Genomic DNA, 22852 nt, shown 5'->3' on the forward strand with positions numbered 1-22852 from the left:
TTAATTAGAAATCTGATCTGTTAATTAAAGAATAAATTCATTCTTAAGTGCCTTCATAAACTCAAATTAAGTCCAATCAGCTAAAGCCTAAAGGGGGATGGTGGGGTGGGGGGCTGGAGGATGGAGAGTATTGTCTTGTTTGTTTTTAGCTCAATAGTAAATGACAAATTACTTTCTGGGGCTAGACTCCAAAAAAATCTATTCTACCTCTTAATATTACCATAATATTATAAGGCTGGACTGTCAATATATTTCCAAAAGTACAATTATTCATTAGATAAATTGTTAAAATCAAGCCCTTATTTACTGAAAAATACATACAAATAATTCTGAAGAAAACTACTTCAGTAAGACAAATGTCTGCTACAAATTTATACAGTCAAATAACGTCAAGGAAAAACATTCCATTTTCCAAAAGATATTATTTTGATCACCAGGGGAAAAAAATTCTAAATGTTTAATCTCAGATTTTCCTACAGCAAATAGTTAAACCACTAATCCTTCTCTGAGTGACTCAATCACTTTATCTGGTACCTGGTACCAGATACCTAGTAACCAAAGGTTTCTAAGAGCTTACCAAATTAACTGAGTAATCAATATAGTTTAAAAAACTTACCAGAGCATTTTCTTTGATCTGTAGATTATCTAAAGCCACATCACCTTTAAAAAAGAAGAAGAAAAATATAAAGTTAATATACCAATTAGTATAACCTGTCATAATGTAGTACCAATCACTATGTCATAATGCTAATTGCTAAGAAGACAAGGGTGAGCAAAAGAAACTTCAAGAACTTAAGAAGCTAATGGCATAAAAGAGCTGCTATATATGAACAAGAATTATTAACTGTAGCATACTTTAGGTTAGCCCATTGCAAAAGAAATTACAAAATATTTCAACTGGCTAACATTTAAATAGACAATGAGAAAGAATTTGGAGACTTGCAGACTGAAGAACTTCACAACCAAAGAAAATATCCATCATTTTGAATGATTAAGCCAAAATCTCAACAGAAAGACATAAAGAGATGACTACTAGAACAGATCAATGATCCTGTAACCCAGGATTCTTTCCTTAATTATGGTGTCAATGAATATTTTCTACAGGAATATGGTGTTAGGCTTTTAAAACTCCAAACATCCTACTTTTCCCATGATTATTTTTTATGGTTCTAATATTCTTTAATTAGTCCAACATTTCTTAAATTTATGCAGCTGTTAAGTTATAAGAACTAAAGCCACAATGATATTATTATATGACTCAAATTTTAAACACCTATATTTGTTGATATATAATACTTAAATTTCTTGCTTACATAAAAACTTTAGCAAACAAAAAGTTTTCATTTCACTTAAATTCTGTAAAGATTAATAAATCTATAGTTTCAACATTAAATGCAAGCATAAATTATTCAGTTATACATTTTCTTAATCACTTATAACATATTTATTTTTAAAAAAATACTCTGCTTCCTAGGCTCTCCATAAATATTTTTCGATCAAGTAATTTTTTCCTCATAGTATTTTGGAGTGAATTATAAAGGTTAAAAAGTATATTTAATTCCATTATGCCATTGTTAAAGATTTGCTTTTCCCCAGATTTCAGATTTATTCAAACATTTATTAAGCACCTACTATGCGTCAATGCCATCAATTCCCACTCTTACTCTCCTAGAGACCCTGTGTACAGCAGAGCTGAATCCAGCCTCGTCTTCACCTTCAAGCGAAGACACTGCTAGAATAGTGAATTCTATTCGCTGAAGAAGCAGTGAACATGCTGCTATTCATAGGGTTTTCATGGCCAATTTTTTCAGAAGTGAGTGGCCAGGTCCTTCTTCCTAGTCTGTCTTAGTCTGGAAGTGCCACTGAAACTTATCCACCATGGATGACTCTGCCAGTGGTATAGCTGTCAGCATCACAACATGCAGCCGCCACAGTATGACAAGCGACAAATGGGTGGTGTGGTTCCCTAACCAAGAAACAAACCAGAGCAGCAGCACTGAGAGCCACTTAACCACTAGACCACCAAAGCAGGCTGACTTAAGTGCTGAAAAGAGAGAGATGACTAGAACAACCTCCCTGCTATTGAGGAGCTCACAACCTAACAGAGGAGACTAAATTTCTAAAATTTTGGAAATACTCTACTGGCATTCCAACAGTAGAATGCACAAGATGCAAATAAGGAACAACCTAACTCTGCCTAGGAAGATTAAGAACTTCATAAGAACGTTTAGGCTACAAGGTCAAAGAACTATTTACTGGGTTGATAAGAAAAGAGGGCAAACGGACATGCATGAGTAAGACACATCTTAGAAACCACATGTGGTCTGATGTAGCTGGAGGGTGTGAGAAAAGGATAGGAGATAAAAGTCAGAAAGGTTGGCAGGGGCCAGACTAACAAAGAGTTTTTAGGATGGAAAGTTCAGACTGGTCACAACAGAGAGATGAAATATATATAACAGAGATGACAAAATCAGAGCTATATTTTAGAAACATTACACTTCTTTCCTAAGAAATAATCATGGATTTGTCCAAACAATTTAGCTACAAGGATATTGCAAAATTGGTTATAATAGCAGAAAGGATGGCTGGATGGGAGGGAGGACCTAAAGAACTACATGTCCAGGAAGAAGGCATAAACCATAATACATCTATGATATAGAGCAAAACAAATGTAGACAATCATGGGAAAATGTTCACAAAATGTTAATGGGAAAATGCTCACAAAATATTAAGTTTTAAAAAAAGGTTCAAGAATGCCCAGGTTGATCCAATTTAAAAATTATATATACACACACATACACAGAAAACAAACAACTGTGTTGTCTGTCTAGACATCATAATGATCACGGTGGTCATTTCCATATAATAAAATTCATTTTCTGTGTGTGTGTATATATATATTTTAAATTTTCTAAAATAAATCATTGAAAACTGCAATAAAAGGAGACAAGGAGGTAAGAAGCCTCACAAATGGGAGTAAAATACTGCAGCACTATAATAGGAGGAAACGGAAAGAATACAGGCAGTCAGCCAGCTTCTACCATACACTGAAGAGAAATTAAAACCTGAAATAGGCAGTAGCTTCAGGGTTGAAGAGGCAGACTCAGAGTAAAAAGTAATTTTGGAGGTAGAATTGACAAGATGCCATAACTGACCAAACGTAGGGATAACAAAGTACTCATGAAGAACTGACATGTGTTCGGCAATTGGAAAAAAACAATCCTTAAGAAGTATTATATGTACAAAAATTACATAAGTGGAAAAATATTCCTGGATTTAATTCTGTCAGATGATGAATTACAAAAAATTACAATTGGGAACTCTATTCACACCAAAAGAAGTGATCTGCACAGAGGCTAGCGCATATCTGAAGCAATCCAAACTAGTTTAAGAGGATCTAAGGCCCATATGGAGACTTGCAAACGTGCTCATGATTCTGACTGTTCTACCCAGCGATTCTCAACTAGTGGGTCAAGTGTCATCAGGAGTGCTCAGAAGTAATTTGCATTAGATATGAGGTATAAATGTCCTTATAAAAAGTGGGCTGTTTCTATTGCAGTGGCACTTTGGTTCTTTAATAAATAAATGGTATTTAAGATGTGAAATACTGAAAACTACCAATATGGCTAACAGAGTTAAACAAGTATATTTAGAAAGAGAGACAAAAAGAGACAATAATGATTATTGCTAGGAAATAGTAAAGTTTTTTTATTAATGTTTTTCAGTATTTTCTAGTTTTTATAATAATCAGATAGTACTTTTATGTTAAAATTATGCAAATTGTAATAAGAAATGGGGAAACAAAACAAAGGTAAATTCTAATGTCAATATGACCTCAATATGTTTTATATAAATTCCTCCTATATCTATTATCTACCTTACTGACAGACACATGAAAAAAGATCTATTTCTGCTACTTAGAATCTAGCAAACAAATGCATACTTTCTCTCTGAAAAATGTGTATGTTATCCAATAAACTGTAAATACAGCAATGAAATAACAATGATACATTCTATAAATTATTTGCACTGAAGGAGGAGCCGCTAGTCCTGATACAAAGAAAAAGGGAGGAATAGCAGTTTATTTCAGATTAACACCAGGGTAAAAGTGTATGCATTCATTCAACCAGTAGATGAGTGCCTTATTTAGGTAAGGCACTGTGCTAACAAATATTCTTCAACTAAACTGCATGCTTTTCTGCAGATACATATGCAGGAGTTTCACTGTCTATCCTATGAATGTCAAAAATTCTGTTTAAATAAAAATAATTTATAGAACTAAGATTAAGGCAGACCCCCTCCTAAATATCAACCATTTTATACTTACCTGAATGCTGAGGAAGAAGTTAAGATTTCGTTTTCCATTTCTATTTCAAGATAACATAATAAATCTATACACATGCAAGTAACTTTACCGCTCTAGCCAGATCACCCGGGCTAAGAACACACAGAGGCCATACGAAGTTCCTGAAAACCTGGAGGAAGGGTAAACATTTGTGTCTAATCTTCAAAAAAAAACAAGGGAAAGAATGACTAATAATTGGAGACAGATAAACTCTGCCAGCAAGGAAGGCACTAAAGCCTATCCCATAGTCAGGTGTTTCTGATCCCATGAAGTTTCAAAGGAAGTTCTACGAAGTGATTTCCTTCTTAAATGGACCGACAGGCCTAAAGGATGAGAATAAGCAATAAGTGTAGTCTGTGCTTCAGAAGAGAAGATGTCTGATTTTGATCCCATATAATTCTCACTAATAAACTAGAAATATTTTGGATGAGCATACACAGCTAGAGAGTCACACATAAAGTTTGAAAGCTAATCTTGAAGGACATTTTAAGAAGTCCCTTAAAAGGATAAATCCTGGATCAGAATTTACCTAATAATCTTTCCTAATGAACCAGAAGATGGAAATGAAGTAAATCCATTAAATAAGCAAATGACACCAAGGTAAGGAGAGTTGGAGTCATCTCAAAAAAAATACAATAGAAAAAGAAATGCTTGCTAAATTACAGAAATCCACCAAGTTAGTACATTTACAAACAAAAATCAGTGGTATTGGCATAATATGGAACAAGCCTGCCTAAGTCCGAGAATGGATTTTAAAATACATAAGAGCTGGGGCCAGGCCCGTGGCCTAGTGGTTGAGTTTGGTGCATTCCGCTTCAGCGGCCTGGGTTCACGGGCTCGGATCCCAGGTGCGGACCTATAGCACTCCTCAGCCACACTGTGATGGCAACCCACATACAAAGTAGTGAAAGATTGGCACAGATGTTAGCTCAGGGCCAATCTTCCTCAAGCAAAAAACAAGGAAGATTGGCAATATATGTTAGCTCAGGGCTAATCTTCCTCAGGAAAAAAATAAATACATAAATAAATAAAACACATAACAGCCCACAAAATAAATGTAAGAAATACAGTGTTGATGTCAAATACCTCTAGTCAGAAATAATCTGAACTTGCACAGAAGTTTAGCTATATCTTTCTTATGGCACTTAACACTTTAACCATATAAATCCCCAACCTGATTATAAACTCCTTATTGATTCTCCTCATAGTAGGTGCTCAATAAATACTGACTTAATTGATTCAGAATGCATATTATACTGGGGTAGAAAAAACTGCAATAAGAACATAAACCTTTATATTTAAAAAAATACTCTCAGATCTATTACATTACTTGATCCTCACAGCCTCCTGGTAAACGAGGCAGGACATACATATTAAGCAAAAGAAACTGAGGCTTACAGAGGTTAAATGACTGACCCAGGAATACTATGTCAACCTAGTGAGTGGTAGAGCCAGGGCTCAAATCTTCTGATGCCCAACGCTGGGTTCAGAACATCACACTATCTCCCAAAGAGCAGAGCAGAAAAGGTAGAGAATTTTAATTCAGAAGATAATTCTATCTCCATCGAAAAAAAAAAAAAACGCTATACAACTCAGCATTGAGAGGCCTTTGTAGTTGGTGGATCCACTTTTGGTCTTTGCATTTTAAGAGTGTGAAGAAACCCAAAATCAAATAGGGAAACTAAAACTAGTACAACTAACAAGGATATGACCAGAAAGATAGATTAGAATCAAGGTTTGTGTTAGGATTAAGAGAAGAAAGGATAGTGCCACAGTAGAAAACACAGAAGCAGGAAATAGCATTGCAAACTGGTCATTATAATACTTCTTAAAAATCTCCATTTTGGAGGCCAGTCCCGCAGCCTAGTGGTTAAGTTTGGCAGACTCCGCTTCAGCAGCCTGGATTTGCGGTTTCGGATCCCGGTTGCAGACCTACACCACTCCTCAGCCATGCTGTGGCAGTGCCTCACATATAAAGTAGAAGAAGACTGGCAGAGATATTAGTTCAGGGTTAATCTTCCTCAGCACAAAGAAAAAAAAATCTACATGTTCCAAAAACAAAAGACAGAAGTTCACAAGTTATAATTTAGAACTATTCAGTAGCATAAAGATATTTAAACCTAATCCCCTCTCACTTTATACCTGAAGAAACTGAAGCCTAAAGAGATTAGGTGATTTATCCAAGGTTATACAATTAACCTGCAGCAGTGCTAAGAATAGAACCTATGTCTCCTGACTCCCTGGTCAATGTTCTTAATATAAAACACAGAGATTAACCCAAAACTGTCATTAAAAACAAAAAACCAAACCACCAACAAAAATGCCATGCCTTAATCCATGAAACTAGCTTTGCATATTGTAAAATAGTGAAAAAAAGAATATGTAGTGCTATGTATTTATTTTTAAGATTTCCTTTATGTATCTCTAACATAAACACTCATTATTTGAAAGCATATCAAAATATTCAGACATGTTCATTTTCCAAAGTGAGCTAAAGTAAATGGCTGAACGGTTTTTTAAAGCATAAATCAAATTACTTTAATAACTAATATTTTCTCATAAAGAATACTGAAGAAAATATTGTAGTGATTCATTTCAATTGAATCTAGCTTTTTAATCCAAATTAACCAGTCGATACCCCTTTTAACAAGAGTTCACAGTGATTTCGTCTGGGGAGGAGAAGCTGGAAGAGGGAAAGGAAACATTTGACTCTTACTCTTTCCATTTCTCTGTTGAAATAGAAAGTCCTGGCAACGAAAGGTGGGAAGCTGCCATACCACTGAACCTTCTCCCTTTCAAGTACACATCAGGGATCTCATAACAGTGAGTAAGGTGGCAGAGCTTCCTAGTAGAATGGTTACCAAAGTATCAACTTCCAGTTTTATTTCTAGAAAAGGGGTGAATTTTTAATTTATAATGCTATTTAAATATGTTGAAAGGTGTTTTCACTTTAAAATTTTAAGCATTGCCTTAATTGTAATAACTGAGCCTAAGTATATTACATTACAATATTGAACTTTTTGTTGTTTACTTTACATGGCATAGGACAAGCTAATGAGAAATGTGGCCTTCACTATACCAAGTGTTGGCTGGGAAGAAGAGACTAAAAAAGTCCTCTACATAGATACTGCTATGTTTTATGTATCAAAGTAAAAAGAAGCAAAGAGACCTGCTTTTTCTTGCATTCTCAAGCTACCCTACAGCTACCTGTTAAGATAATGTGATATATCAGATTTGGATTTGCAAATATCAGCATGAGGCTGGAACTTCATTTATCATGTCATATTTCATGACTGTGACTCTTTGCTCACCAATATTGAGCGAAGAACAAAAAGGAAAGGAAACAAATACACTATTTGACTACCATTTCTCACCATGAAAGCAGAGCAAGTGGCAGTATCACTTATCTAATGAAGGAGCTCACGATGCTCTGGACTTGTTCAAATCACAGAAATTTAAAGCCAGAAGAGATGACCTTGTCTAACTCTCTCATTTACAGATAAGAAACTAGTGGTCACTGGTCAGTGACTTGCCAAAAGCCACACAAAAGAGGCAGTATTGGAGATGAAATTAGAACCCAGGTTTCCTCCTTCCTCATGCTGCTCCACCCCAACAATATCTGGCAGCTGATGGAAAAGTGTCAGGGGTAGGCGAAGGACAGTAAAGTAATCAGCATGGGCTCAGCCTGGTTTGCAGAGCTACAAACTCTGAAAGCACTCCACCTGGCTCCTACTCCTGGTCACCACAGCCACTCCTTGCATCCAACACAACACAGCCTCTATGTATATTCTACCTGTCAAAGAGAAGTGAGAGCAGCAGAATTCTAAATTAAGGATTTTCCTGCTGACTTGCCACAGTAAATCACCTTGAAAAATCAAACTCACAAAGGATCTACATTGCAACAATATTACTTAAATCAAATTGCACAAGATCTGGCGCTTTAACATACCTTTTCAAATACCTTTTCAAATCATTTTACTCTTAAAACGATTATATCCTGGACACACCTCAAATAGCTAAGGGCTGTGCAATTTATCTCCTGGTACTAGTCTGTGGGGAACAAAAACCTGGATAAACCTTCCTACCTGCATAGGCAGCAACATGCCCACCAGGCACTTTTCTGAATGTTGAAAACCTGTCTTACAAACTAGCTGGCAGGTAATATAAGTTTGTAAGTGTAAATTCAAACATAAATAAGTTTTTAAGAAATTCGTTTGGAAAATAAGAAATGTTTACATATGTGGTGTTAGCTCTACACAAAATTATCACACTAGAGAATATGAAAACCCTAACGTCCGAAGTTAAGAAAAAACATACTATCATCCTCAATGGTGAAAAACTGAAAGCTATCCCTCTAAGAACAGGAACCAGACAAGGATGCCCACTGTCACCACTCCTATTTAACATGGTACTGGAAGTCCTAGCCAGAGCAATCAGGCAAGAGAAAGAAATAAAAGGGATCCAAATTGGAAAGGAAGAAGTGAAACTGTCACTATTTGCAGATGACATGATTTTATATATAGAAAACCCTAAAGAATCCACCAGAAAACTTTTAGAAGTAATAAACAAATATGGTAAAGTTGCAGGATACAAAATCAACATACAAAAATCAGCTGCATTTCTGTACACTAACAACGAAGTAGCAGAAAGAGAAATTAAGAATACAATCCCATTTACAATTGCAACAAAAAGAATAAAATACCCAGGAATAAACTTAACCAAAGAGGTGAAAGATCTGTACACCCAAAACTATAAAAGATTTTTGAAAGAAATTGAAGAAGACACAAAGAAATGGAAAGATAATCCAATGGGCTCTTGGATTGGAAGAATTAACATAGTTAAGATGTCCATACTTCCTAAAGCAATCTATAGATTCAATGCAATCCCTGTCAAAGTTCCAACAACATTTTTCACAGAAATAGAACAAAGAATCCTAAAATTTATATGGAACAACAAAAGACCCCGAATAGCTAAAGGAATCCTGAGAAAAAAGAACAAAGCTGGAGGTATCACACTCCCTGATTTCAAAATATACTACAAAGCTATAGTAACCAAAACAGCGTGGTACTGGCACAAAAACAGACACACAGATCAATGGAATAGAATCGAGAGCCCAGAAATAAACCCACACATCTATGGACAGCTAATCTTTGACAAAGGAGCCAAGAACATACAATGGGGAAAAGAAAGTCTCTTCAACAAATGGTGTTGGGAAAACTGGATAGCCACATGCAAAAAAATGAAAGTAGACCCTTACCTTAGACCATACACAATAATTAACTCCAAATGGACTAAAGACTTGAATGTAAGACCTGAAACTATGAAACTTCTAGAAGAAAAGATAGGCAGTACGCTCTTCGACATCGGTCTTAGCAACATATTTTCAAGTACCATGTCTGACCGGGCAAGAGAAACAATAGAAAAAATAAACAAATGGGACTACATCAAACTGAAAAGCTTCTGTACAGCAAAGGAAACCATCAACAAAATGAAAAGACAACATAACAATTGGGAGAAGATATTTGCAAACCATACATCTGAGAAGGGCTTAATCTCCAAAATATATAAAGAACTCATGCATCTCAACAACAAAAAAACTAACAACCCAATTAAAAAATGGGCAAAAGACCTGAACAGACATTTCTCCAAAGAAGATATACAGACGGCCAACAGACACATGAAAAGATGTTCAAAATCACTCACTATCAGGGAAATGCAAATCAAAACTACAATGAGATATCACCTCACGCCCGTCAGATTATAGCCATATAATCTATAATTAACAAGACAGGAAACAGCATGTGTTGGAGAGGATGTGGAGAGAAGGGAACTCTCATACACTGCTGGTGGGAGTGCAAACTGGTGCAGCCACTATGGAAAACAGTATGGAGATTCCTCAAAAAATCAAGGATAGAACTACCATATGATCCAGCTATTCCACCGTTGGGTATTTATCCAAAGAACTTGAAAACACCAATTTGTAAAGGTACATGCACCCCTGTGTTCACTGCAGCGTTATTTACAATAGCCAAGACTTGGAAGCAACCTAAGTGCCCATCAAGGGATGAATGGATAAAGAAGATGTGGTATATGTACACAATGGAATACTACTCAGCCATGAGAAACGATGAAATCCAGGCATTTGTGACAACATGGATGGACATTGAGGGTATAATGCAAAGTGAAATAAGTCAGAGGGAGAAGGTCAAATACCGTATGATTTCCTTCATTAAGTAGTACATAATAACAACAATAAACAAACACATAGAGACAGAGATTGGATTGGTGGTTACCAGAGGGGAAGGGGGGAGGCAGGAGGGTGAAAGGGATAATTTGGTACATGTGTGTGGTGATGGGTTGTAATTAGTATTTTGGTGGTGAACATGATGTAATCTATGCAGAAATAAAAGTATAATGATGTACACCTGAAATTTTTACAATGTTATAAACCAATGTTACTGCAATAAACAAAAAGTTAAAAAAAAAAAAAAGAAAAAACATGCTTATGAAAACAAAATAAAACAAAGCAGGCTGTTTTCCATCACTCAGCTAGGCCTGTTTATCATCACTATTACTGTCAGTATTAACAATTTAACAATTATAACTACAACGGATTTTCAGAAAATTGTTCTCACAAACACACAATGTTATTTCCCCATTTTACAGATAAGGAAACTGAGGCTTAAATAATTAAAATGTTTTGCCCATGGGTCCCACAGCTAGTAAATAATCAGGGCCTCATTTTTCTACAACAGGAAGAATTTTTAAAAGATCACCCTGCTTAAATCACTTTTAAAAATACACAGGAATTGCTTGGCATGAAAAAAATCTTTAAAAGAATAAAAACAGGAAGAAAATGACAGGTGGTTTCTTTTTGTTTTTTTGCTTCTCCAATTTAAAGGTAATATACACAGTACAATTCCTGATTCTAGACATTCAAATAATTTTCCCCATCCTTCTCACTCTACAACTTTTTATTGTGGATTTCACTGTGAATGCCTATATAAGTACGAATGTATGCACAGCATAATCTTTTTCAAATTATGTTAACAAAACATTTTGATTCTTAAAACTTCTTCCTGATATCATCCAAACAAAGATTATGCATTTTTACTGACATAATACCTTTCGGTCACTTCATAAGACATCTGTTTCTCTCAAGTTATAAATTTCATGAGGCATATACTTCCTCTAAGTCCTTTTTTACTTCTTACTATGACTTGTTCAGCACCCAGAGGTCTCCTATAAATGAAGATGACAATCTCAATATTCTCCTTAGACTAGGGTTTCCCAACAAACATTTTGGGGTAGATAATTCTTTGTTGTGGGGAGCCGTCCTGTGCATTGCAGGATGTAGTAGTATTCCTGGAGTCTATGCACTGGATCCCAGTAGCACACCTCTGTCCCTCAGTGTGAAACCAAAAATGTCTCATTGCCAAATATCCTCTTGATGGCAAAGTCATCCCCAGTTGAAAATCACTGCCTTCGCCTACTCAAATACTCCAGTTAAGAAAAATCACCTTAGGGCCGGCCCCGTGGCTTAGTGGTTAAGCGCGAGCGCTCCGCTACTGGCGGCCCAGGTTCGGATCCCGGCACGCACCGACGCACCGCTTCTCCAGCCATGCTGAGGTCGCATCCCACATACAGCAACTAGAAGGATGTGCAACTATGACAGACAACTATCTACTGGGGCTTTGGGAAAAAAAAAAAAAAAAGGAGGAGGATTGGCAATAGATGTTAGCTCAGAGCCGGTCTTCCTCAGCAAAAAGAGGAAGATTAGCGTGGATGTTAGCTCAGGGCTGATCTTCCTCACAAAAAAAAAAAAAATCACCTTAGTTTATAGTAAGATCAGCTGTGTGAAATTTTTACAGGTTAAACCCTTCCCTTTCTCAAGATGTGAAAATTTAACAAGGAAAATACTGGAAAAGTCAAACTCTATGACACATAAACCTTATTTGCTAAAGCAAATAGTTTCCAAATAAGATTACATAAAATTTTCAGTTCTTTATAAAATTTGTCAACATCATGGATGTCATAAATATCAGCTATTTCATTAAATTAATATTCCCACTTGTTTACCATAAAAAGTTTAAGATAAATTTCTTCAGCATATTTTCAAAGAACAGAAATAGTCAACTCACATATTTTGCCTTTCTATTTTAATGGGGAATTAGTGTTTTAAAGAAAATATATTGAGCAATAACAGTAAAAGCTCATGACTTCTAGCTTCCTTTATAACAACCATAAAAATAAAAGACAGCAAAACTTTACAGAAGCAGAACTATGGGCTGATAAAGCTGTGCAAATCCCTGATCGGACTTCCACTGGATACAACTGCTGAAAGAAATGAGTTCATTTGCTCAGAGCTATTATCAAGTTGATTTTGCCCACTTGCAGAATGCTTTTTCTAAAAGAAAAAAAACGAGATGAAAGAAAAGAAAGTCTCTTTTCCTACATTTCACCAAAAAAGAGGAGGAGTAAATGACATAAAATTATGGTACTTTAATTTCAGTTGTGAAAAAGTTCCAATTCCTCAGGCAGTATACTTCACAATTTCATAGTAAAAACATTTACAATTAGAACCACAGAGTACTGGCACTGAAGGTCCCAAAGATGCTACCTACTCCAACCCCTAATTTTAAAGAAAAAGGAAAATTTGGTAGGGAAGGAATCTTTGAATCTATCCATAAACTTTATTTCTTTAAAAAAAAAAAAAAGTCTGAGGTAAATAGGGCACAATGTTATAACCTGGGTAAGTCATTGTGAGTAGTGATTACATAGGAATATTATATTATTTGGTATGATTTTTTTTAAAGTTTAAATTAAGATGAAGAAACTAAGGCCCAGTAAGATAAATGCTTGTCTATCACAACAACCTAGAACAGCAGGTTTCCTAAATGCTAGCCCCAGACCTTTTCAGATTTCAAATAATGTTTACAAACTAGAAGCAATAATTTGTAGTATTAGACAGTATTCTGAAGAAACACTCGATCACTGCAGGAGGCAGTGGACATTTAATTCCTTACACGTCCCCTTCTTTACTCCTCTTTCACATTTACTTAGTTTGGGAGGAGGACATGTAAACAAAGTATGTATTGTTGGGCAAAGGACACTGAACCAACCGAATGATTGATTTAATAGCAACCTATTCAAAGCAGGCTCCTCCACAATTTAGGGCAGCACTCATGGTTCTATAACAACATTGCCCAATATAAAAATATGGTTCATATAAGTAACTATAAATTTTAGGAGCCAGGTTTTTTTTTTTTTGTTTTCTGGGGTTTTTTTGCTGAGGAAGATTTGCCCTGAGCTAACACCTGTTGCCAATCTTCCTCTTTTTTTGCTTGAGGAAGATTAGCCCTGAGCTAACGCCTGTGCCAATCTTCCTCTACTTTGTATGTGGGTCACTGCCCCAGTATGGCTGAGGAGTGGTGTAGGTCCCCGCCTGGGATCTGAACCCACAAACCAGTGCCACTTACGCCACGGGGCTGGTCCCAGGAGCCAGGTTTTTAAGAAAAAAAAGAAAAAAGTAAAAAGGGGGAATGATTTTTAATAATACACTGTATATATTTAATATACTTATGTATTTATTTAATACATATTTAATAATATATTACATATTACATGTTTTATATATAATATATATTTAATAATATATTGTGTTTAACCCAATATAATCGAATATTATTTCAACATGTAACCAACATTAAAAAATTTAGATATTACATACTTTCTGCTATTGAGCATTTTCGAAACTTAATATTTTATACTTATAGCACATCTCAATTCGCACTAACCACAATTCAAGTGCTCAACAGCCACAGTGGTGAGTGTCAACGCTATGGGACAGCACAGATCTATAACTATTTGTTGACGGAATTAAACGCAGTTCCACCCATAGGGCCAGCTAGGTGGTGTAGCTGGCCACACCACCTAGATGGAGAGATCAGTGGTGTAGCTGTTAAGTTCCCGCCCTCCACTTGGGCTGCCGGTTCCTCGCCAGGATCCGGGGCTGGGACCTACGCCCACTGCTCATCAAACCATGCTGGGGCGGTGTCCCACATACAAAACAGAGGAGCATGGGCACGGACGTTAGCTCACGGGCCAATCCTCCTCAACAAGAGGAAGATGCAATAGATGTTAGCTCAGGGCTCATCTTTCTCTCTCTCATAACAAGCATACTACTGTCTACTTCTACACACTTAACCTCTAGGATAGCAACGTTGGCGTAAATTCGTGGCATGCACCTAATTAATGATGATGCTGGTCGTGGCCTGAATTTCTATCCCTCCAACAAAAAACGGCAAGCCCTCTTCTCGTTGAAGGAGAAGTAAATACTAGGGGAAGAAATCACTTTCTCAGAAGCTGAAAGTACTAACGAGAAGACGCCCTACTGACACGCCTTTCGTAATGATCTGCTGCTGCTGATCCCTTCCCAAACCCTGCAATCCCAACCAGAAGGAAGCCGGTTCCTGCAGGCTATAGAATACCAGAAAAGATAACTGCGAGACGCAATCTCCTTTTTCTTTTTCCTCGGTGCCACTTTATCTGGGCGTTTGTGACTACGCAGCCATCCTCACTGCACGCGCTGCCAGAGCAGAAAGGGCTTTTTTATGCTGTGGAGCCAAAGGGGTCACGCTGCGGGCAGCTAGCGGACCCCCCAAGGTGGGCAAGGCGGGTCAGGGCAGGGGCTTCGGCCTCAGAGACAGGAAAAGCAGGCACTGGGGCAGCGCGAGCGCTATCCTGCCGCGTCTCCCCACCCGGGGCGGGGCCCCGGGACCCTGTGGCAGCGGAGGCGGGCACAGGCCTCGCGGCGCCCCGCACCTGCCGCCTGTAAAGGGCCCCCCCCCCCCGAGCGCCCTCCGCGCAGGCGGACTCTCAGGCGGTGAAGGGAGCAGGGCCCGGGCTGGAACCCGGGCAGACGAGCACGCGGCGTGGGCCCCTGAGCCGGCGGCCGCAGCCCCCCGGCCGCGCCCCCTCGCTTACCGCCCCAGATCCCCAGCTTCAGCTGCGATTTGTTCAGGTTCTCCACATAGTCCCCCAGGAAGCGGTTCAGGAGGTCTGCGACCACCGACTCCAGCACCATGGTGGGGCTCAGGCGGCAGAGCGAGGAGCCGGAACCGCCCGGCGCACTGAGGGCGGAGACCTGCGCCCCGCATGACAGCCCCTAGGGCGCCGGCCCGCCCCCGCGCCGCGCGTGACCTGGCCGTGCGCAGGCGCGCTGCCGCCGCGAGGGACCGCGGGGGACGGGACCGGGTGGTATGCGCCGCTGCAGCCGCCGCCGCCGCCTGAGGGCGGGCGGGGGAGCGGCAGGGAGGTCGGCTTTGGGCGTGCCTCGGCAGTAGTGTCCAGTCGTGTCCGAGGGCCTGCATGAGAGGAAAAGGATGTTAGGGAAGAAAAGGAGAGAGCACAGAGACATATGCGTGGCCGCTCGGCCTCCCGGCCCCTGTTGACCTCGGGGCTGCCGAGCCCAGCGGTCCTGGGCGAAAGCAGCTCCCGGGCCTCGCCCCAAGCGACCCGACGGGAGCCTGGCGCCGCCCAGGCCTCGAGCCCACCCCGCGCGCCTCCTAAGCAGCCACCCCTAACAGGAGACGCTGCACCCTTGTCCTGCTACATATCTACTCCGCCTGGGGCAAGGTCTCCGCTTTTTGCTTCATGAAAACACGCTTTAATGATGTAAAAGTGGGATGAGGGGGAACAGAACTGCAGCGTTAAGATGGCAGAGTGGGAACTGAATGTGCGTTTTGCCATTCTCTTGCTCCCTTTTGCGCCTGATTCATTCTTAATTCCGGAGCCACTTCTTAGTTATCTATCCCATTAGGGAAATAAAGAAATGTAGTACTTTTCTTCCTTTAAGTATGGGTTAGCTGTTATTTTTACATCACTTTCTTCCATGCCATCGTTGAATTGTCTCTGGTGTGGCAAGACTTTGAAAACAAGACTTTTATAATGCAAGGACTTTCTACGTTAGTGAAATTTAACCACCCGTTGCCAAAACAATTTTCGTGAGAGAACTGGACTTTTTTCCTAAAATATATTTGAAGAAGCTATTGAGATGCAGTAAACAGAAATAAACCTGAGAAATGCTAAGGTTATTTGTAGTCACAAGCATTTATTAAATTCTTTGTTACAGGAAATGTCTTATCAACTATGTGTAAGTTGCTCTTAAACAACTGCTATGGACTGAATGTGCTCCCTCCCCCGCCCAGAATTCATATGTTGAAACCCTTAAACACCAATGTGATGGTATTAGGAGGTGGGGCCTTTGGGAGATAAGTAGGTCTTGAGGACAGAGCCTTCATGAATGGGGATTAATGTTCTTAATATAAAAGAGATGCCAGATAGCGCCCTTGCCCCTTCTGCCATGTGAGGACATAGCAAAGACAAGGGCCATCTTTGAACCAGGAAGTGGGCTCTCACCAGACACTGAGTCGGCTCTATCTAGGATTTCCCAGCCTTCAGAACTATGAGAAATAAATTTGTGTTGTTTTTAAACCACCCAGTCTATGGTTATTTTGTTATAGCAGCTTGAACGGACTAAGACAACGACTTAGGCTTGTACAGGATCAAAAACAAAAATCATTTCTTACATTCAAAGTCCATTGGAGAAGGGAAAAAAAGTCAAAACATCTTCAATTGGTGTTATGTAAAATGGATGTAAAAGACAAAACCGATACTAACAAGTACTATCCATACCCACCTCCATCCTCCACTCCTGCATACAGAAAATAAATCCTTGATTTGTTTTTCCTCACTCAGTCACCCTGACAAAATACCTACAAGGCATTTAGACTTCTTTCCTTCACCATCCACAACCAATTAACAGCCAAACCTGTCTATTTTACTTTTGTCTGTTTTACTTTTCCTAAATTCTTATATCTCACCTGGACCATGCAGTTCTCACTGGCCTCCTGGCCTCTAGTTTTTCCCTTCTCCATACACCTGCACACTGCCACCAGAGCTAATTTTCCAAAGCACAGGTGAGTTCAGGTTAGTGTTAAACAACAAAAATTCAACTGGTTAAATTTAAAGATCAAACTGGCTTTATTAAATGATTCATGATTTGGGCAGCATCCCATCTAGCAAATAGAAAGGAGCTCCATCAAGCTGCAGAAGAGGAAAGTTTTTTTAAGCCAGAGAGGAAGCGGTAAAAAAAAGCAAATTATTAACCAAGAATGTATTGTTTCAGGCAAGGTCACCCTCCTAAGAAAAATGGAAGGGGTCTATCAGTGGATTACCTCCTTGTGCCTTGTGCCGACCAGGAAATTCCAGATTGACTGGTTAAAGGTCACATTCCTGGGAAGGTTGAAATTGCAGTTAGGTTAGGTATTAAGTTTTGGTGGAGCTTAGCACAAGTGACTCCATTTTGGGCCTCTTGTCTCCTCTTAAACATTACTTACCAGCTCAGAAACACCCAATAACTTTCCAGTGTTCACAAAGCCCTCCTCAGTCTGTCCCCAAGTTTTTTCTAATCCACCCCCCGCTTCTCCAACAATCCCTCTCTCCTTGTGCATTCACACCAACTATGCACAGACGGGGATGCCAAAAACAGTATTATGTTATGGCATGCACCATAAAAAGTTAAGAAACAGTGCAAGACTGTAGGCATAACAGTGCAAGACGATACAAAAGATGCCATAGGCAAAAAGTCGTGTTCAAGCAAATAGAATGGAAAGTGTAATCTAGTGGAAGAAGTGGGCGATACTAATCCTCATGTAATAATAATTTCTTGCACTTCTATGGTACTTTACACTTTTGAAAGAATAATGCACATGCATGCTTTTACACGCATTATTCCATTTTATTAATAGTTCTTCGGCTATACCTCATGAGCTATCATGCCGTTATTATGCCAAGATATACATTTTCACGTAATCCTCACAAAAGATCTGTGAGATAAATAATGCAGGTAGTAGTAGTTCCATTTTAAAGGAAAATTAAGGTCAGGAATATTAAGTGATTTCCCCAAAATTACACAGCAGGTATTAATTTCCTTCAGCTCCCTGAGCACTGCCACCCTTTTCTCTTTCAATAATTACAGTTAAATTACCACTGGGCTAGTCATAATTCTCTGAGATCTTACTTTGAAAGGTAAATGGCAGAATAGAAAAATCTCTGGGTGGAAAATTCAGCTCAAACCTGTCAGGACAAATAATGCTATTACCATATAGTATTAAAAGCTTTTAATTTTTAATATTTTCCTTTTTCAGTATGTGTTGAGGGATTGATTATTATGTGTACACCATAATGCCCCAAATCTTCCATACTTCTTGAAGTCAGAAATTTACAGTCCCAAGTCAGAACAAACTATAACTAATGTTATAGTTTGGAAACACCATTAGTACTCTAATGTATAGTTCTATACCAAAAGGAATTGGGAGACAGAGGTTAACCAAAGAAAATGACATTCTAGTAATTATAGTTCTTACATTCATTCTGGCTTAAGAACAATGAGAAGGACAACAAAGGCAATTGCAATGAGGGAATGAGTAGTAAAAAGATGAGCAAAATATTATTTCTGTTAAAAACAAAAGTCAAAATTAGGGACACTTTTTAAATATTAACAACTCTTGCTTAAAAATGGAAAAATAAGAAATTCTAACTTGACGCTACCCCATACCCACACCCGATTCCGCAATTCTGGGATTTGTTGAGAAAAGCAAAAGGGAATTGGGGGGAAAAGGGAAATGAAAGAGAAAGATAGAGAATAAGCATGACACCATGGACTGTCAGAAAAGTTAGGAAGGTTAACTGGGAGAAAGCTCTAGAGGGGATCGCAGAATGCTAGAGCCAGAGGAAAATAAATATTACCTGGTTAATCCAATCCTCTCATTTGACAGATGGAGATACTGAGTATGAGAGAGAATTAAGGGACTTGCCAAAGTCTCGCAATGAGTTAGTGACTGTCAGAGTTAAAACCCAAGTGTCCTGATTTCCTGGTCTGTGTTCTTTCCATTACTCCTTACTCCAGTTGTGTTGAATGAGATGGATAAGTCAGAACACCAGTATTTTATTTGGTTGTAAACCTTCTTCTTGCTTTCCTCAACACTCAACCTCCTATATATTATTTAAGTCTGCTTTAAATTGCTCAGTTTCCTTCTACTCCAAGAGCATCTCTGGCCTCAATGGTGTGTGATCTATTTATGCTTACTTCGCAGAATTGTTTTCCAGCTCCATTACTGGATGTTCCCGTGACTATAGCTGTGAGCTCAGAACGGCCGCGACTTCCTCTGAATAGATTTGTGTGTTCAAAGGACAGGGCCTCATCCTGTTACACCATCCTCACAAGGACTGCATGGCTCACGCTCCCGAGGTAAGTACTTAAACATAAGGCTTAATGTGGTCACAGGGGACCAGCCATGTGAGGGCAGGTCTCTGCTGTTTTCAAGAAATCTTATACAGGATGTGTCTAATCTCTGCTTCTAAAGTGTTATTGAAGAAGGTGAATTGTTAATAAAAACAAAGCATATCTGCTTTGCTTTGCCAAGAAGAAAATGTTTTTAAAGGAGTCCATGTGTGAATCAGTTAATCCCTAGCCAAGCAAACCTGTATAGTAATAATAACAGCTACCTGTTAGCCAGCACTTACTATGTGCCAGGCATTTCATGCATTTTTAACCCTCACACAATCTTGTGTAATAGGTATTATTACTCCCATTTTACAGCTTGGCTCAAAGAGGTTAATTAACTTGCCCACAGTCCCATAGCTAAAAACTTGCACAACAGATTTGAACCTAGGATAGATTCACTCCAGAGTCTATATTTCTTCACTCCTAAATTTCTCATGCCCTGGTGCTTTTTCTCTTTCTCCCACCACAACATAGCTTTGCCTAACAACTCTTCGCAGATTGTGAGCCTCACCATTTTAACTAAGGGCTCTCTGGGCTCTCACTTGCAGCCAACATCATCTTTTCTCCCAAGAAAAGTTGAGTCAAAACACATGCATGTGACCCTTGAGTATATAATTTGGTAATCATTCTCCCATAGATTTAGCACTGGCCCAAGATTTTTGGCCAGGAGTGGAGATGATATAAAAAGACAAAGAAGTAGCTAGTCAAAAGCATGGTAAACCCATGGACCCACCAACCCTGCCCCCCAGACTAAATATATAAATCGTGGTCAATAGTCTCTTCTCACTCCTGATACCAAACTAGGCTCATTTTGCCCACCACATGATAAGCATGACACCATGGATTGTCAGAAAAGTTAGGAGGGTTAACTGGGAGAAAGCTCTGAAGTGGATTGCAGAATGCCAATCACCAAATGACAGGTTTGCAGCAGAGAGAGTGTTTAGTTCACAAGGCAGCCAAGCAAGGAGATGGGAGAACAAATCTTAAATCTACCTCTCTGAAAGATGGGGATTAGGTATATTTATGGGATAAAGGGATGGGGTGGTCTGAAGTGTGGGGATAGATGATTGGAGGTAAGGAGAAGTGAGGTAATTGATGACCTGCACAAAGGTAGTCAAGCTTAATGGCTATTCATAGGACGCATGTTCAAAAATGGTGGCGTTACCATGATCTGAGGGTGGAGTTTTCAGCTCCTTGAAGTCAAAGGGTCACCTATCAGTCATCCAAGAAGGCCCAGTTGATGAGTTGGTGGTCTTAACCAGCCTGAACTGGACAAGGATTCGACTCTCAGTTCCTGAAAAATTCAAGCACCCATTACCATGATGACCTAAGCGTCAGAGATGTTGTCTGTAGGTGGGTTTTAGTAATGCATTATCTAACTGCTTTTGCAAACAGACAACTGAGCATAGTTAAAGCAGGTTAGCCCCCAGTTTCACTCCTGCCTCAGCCAGGTGGAATTCAAATATTTCATCCTCATCATTTCATTCCTCTTCTCACAGATGTACATAGCTGATATGATCTTGTACAGCCCGGAACCACCTGACTAGCATGTGGAACCCAAGAAGCATTCTGCAAATATTGTTTTCAATGAATAAATGAACTAATGAACTTTTGCTCTCTTCTGTAATAACAATAAATATAATATCTGACATTGTGTATGTCAGGCTCTATGCTAAACTCTTTATATGCATTATCTTATTATATGCTACCCTGTAGGTAGATACTCTTACTATCAGAAGGAGTGAGGGAGCTCTCCTTGGTCTCTTTTATAAGGTCACTAATCCCATTACCTCCCAAAGGCCCCACCTCCTAATTTTACATTTGATACTGTGGCTTAGAAAGGATAAGTGACTTGCTCGAGGTCACATAGTGGGTGGCCATTCTGGAATCAAAACTAGATCTGATTTCAGACCCAATTTTCTTAACCACTACACTCTACAACTTCCCTTCTATTTTAATTATTATTAATAATAATAATCACTGCTTCAGTGTATTTAGCACTTATCATGATCCAGGCACCGTGCTAAGTATTTTACATTATTAGAGTCATTTAATCCCAAAAAAACTCATTTATGCCTGTTAGTATGTATTATTTCCTCCATTTCCCTATGTGAACTTGGTAAATTACTAGGAACAATCATAATTTGCAAGGTTTATGCGATAACTCTAGAAACTATATGTAAATCAAGCACAGTGCCTGTGTATGTATATCCTGGAAACAAAATGCACGTGGCCCATCCTGAAATCACCTTTGCATGAATTCAGTTTAATTTATTGAACATTATTAGGAGAAGCAATTAATTTACAAGGCAGTATCTTAGGCAGAAACAGCATACACCCAAATGCTGATCAAAATGACTGTTTTGTTCGGGGGCCAAAAAATGCTCAGAGACGGAGACTGTCTTTGCCAAGAGTTTATTTAACACAGGTTCACTGTGGCATTTATAATAGTTTCACAAGCCAGTAGCATACAAGATAATGTCTTTTGATAAGCCAATAAAGAAAAAGCATAATATACTCCAAACCAATGATAGATTAATCACATTATTATTCCAGGCGAGGGATGATGAAAGGAATAAAGTCCAAATTTAGTTCAAGGTGTACCTTTGTACATGAGTAGGCACTCGGGAGAGGCGGCTAGGCCAACTGAGAGCTGACTTCCAGCTGCCAGGGCAAAAGTGACAAGTCCCCTGTTGCTAGAGCATGTTGCTAGGGAACAACAGCACTGGTGTTGACAGCAGGATAGGCTGCTCCTAAAGTTATCACTTCAAGGACTGTCAGGTGTCCCTTCTCTTCCTGAGACTGCTGCACCATTTACCACTGCTGACCAAAGAGTTGCCTTGGCCAAAGCCAGAGCCAGTGTCTCAAGATCTTCCGAGAGCTATTTAGATCAGCAAAGAGTCACCTTGCCCAGACAGAACACTCTCGAATAATTCTCACAAACTCTCAGTATTTATACTGAGTCTCTCTGAATGTCCCCTTGTCATAGTTGCTTCTCCAGTTGTTCTTACTGATAAGCCCCTAGCAGGGCCCCTCAGCAGCTGGGCTACTGACTTCTTTATTGACGACAACAGATGAGATGACATCCTGACACAATTTACTTCATTCTTATATCAAAACAACAGCTTTTTTTGTCTTTGTTGTAAACAAGTGAATTA

At 39.0% G+C, this 22852-nt stretch overlaps 1 protein-coding gene and 1 long non-coding RNA gene across 2 annotated transcripts in view; one reads left to right on the top strand and one right to left on the bottom strand.

The window, feature by feature from the left end:
* The window catches only part of VPS13C (vacuolar protein sorting 13 homolog C), a 176531-nt gene extending 161065 nt beyond the window's left edge, over positions 1–15466 (bottom strand). The window contains exons 1-2 of the mRNA XM_058541734.1: positions 15332–15466; positions 617–660 (exon numbers count right to left, since the gene is read on the bottom strand). Of these exons, the coding sequence (XP_058397717.1) occupies positions 617–660; positions 15332–15431 (144 nt within the window). The 5' untranslated portion in view covers positions 15432–15466. The remainder of the gene's footprint in view (positions 1–616; positions 661–15331) is intronic.
* On the top strand, positions 14757–21343 carry LOC131406148 (uncharacterized). Its single transcript, XR_009220077.1, has 3 exons — positions 14757–15010; positions 19504–19658; positions 21194–21343. It is a non-coding gene; the product is annotated as an uncharacterized LOC131406148 (long non-coding RNA).
* The last annotated feature ends 1509 nt before the right edge of the window (positions 21344–22852 follow it).

This window comes from Diceros bicornis, chromosome 5, assembly GCF_020826845.1.
Source record: "Diceros bicornis minor isolate mBicDic1 chromosome 5, mDicBic1.mat.cur, whole genome shotgun sequence".
In the NCBI taxonomy this organism is placed as follows: domain Eukaryota; kingdom Metazoa; phylum Chordata; class Mammalia; order Perissodactyla; family Rhinocerotidae; genus Diceros; species Diceros bicornis.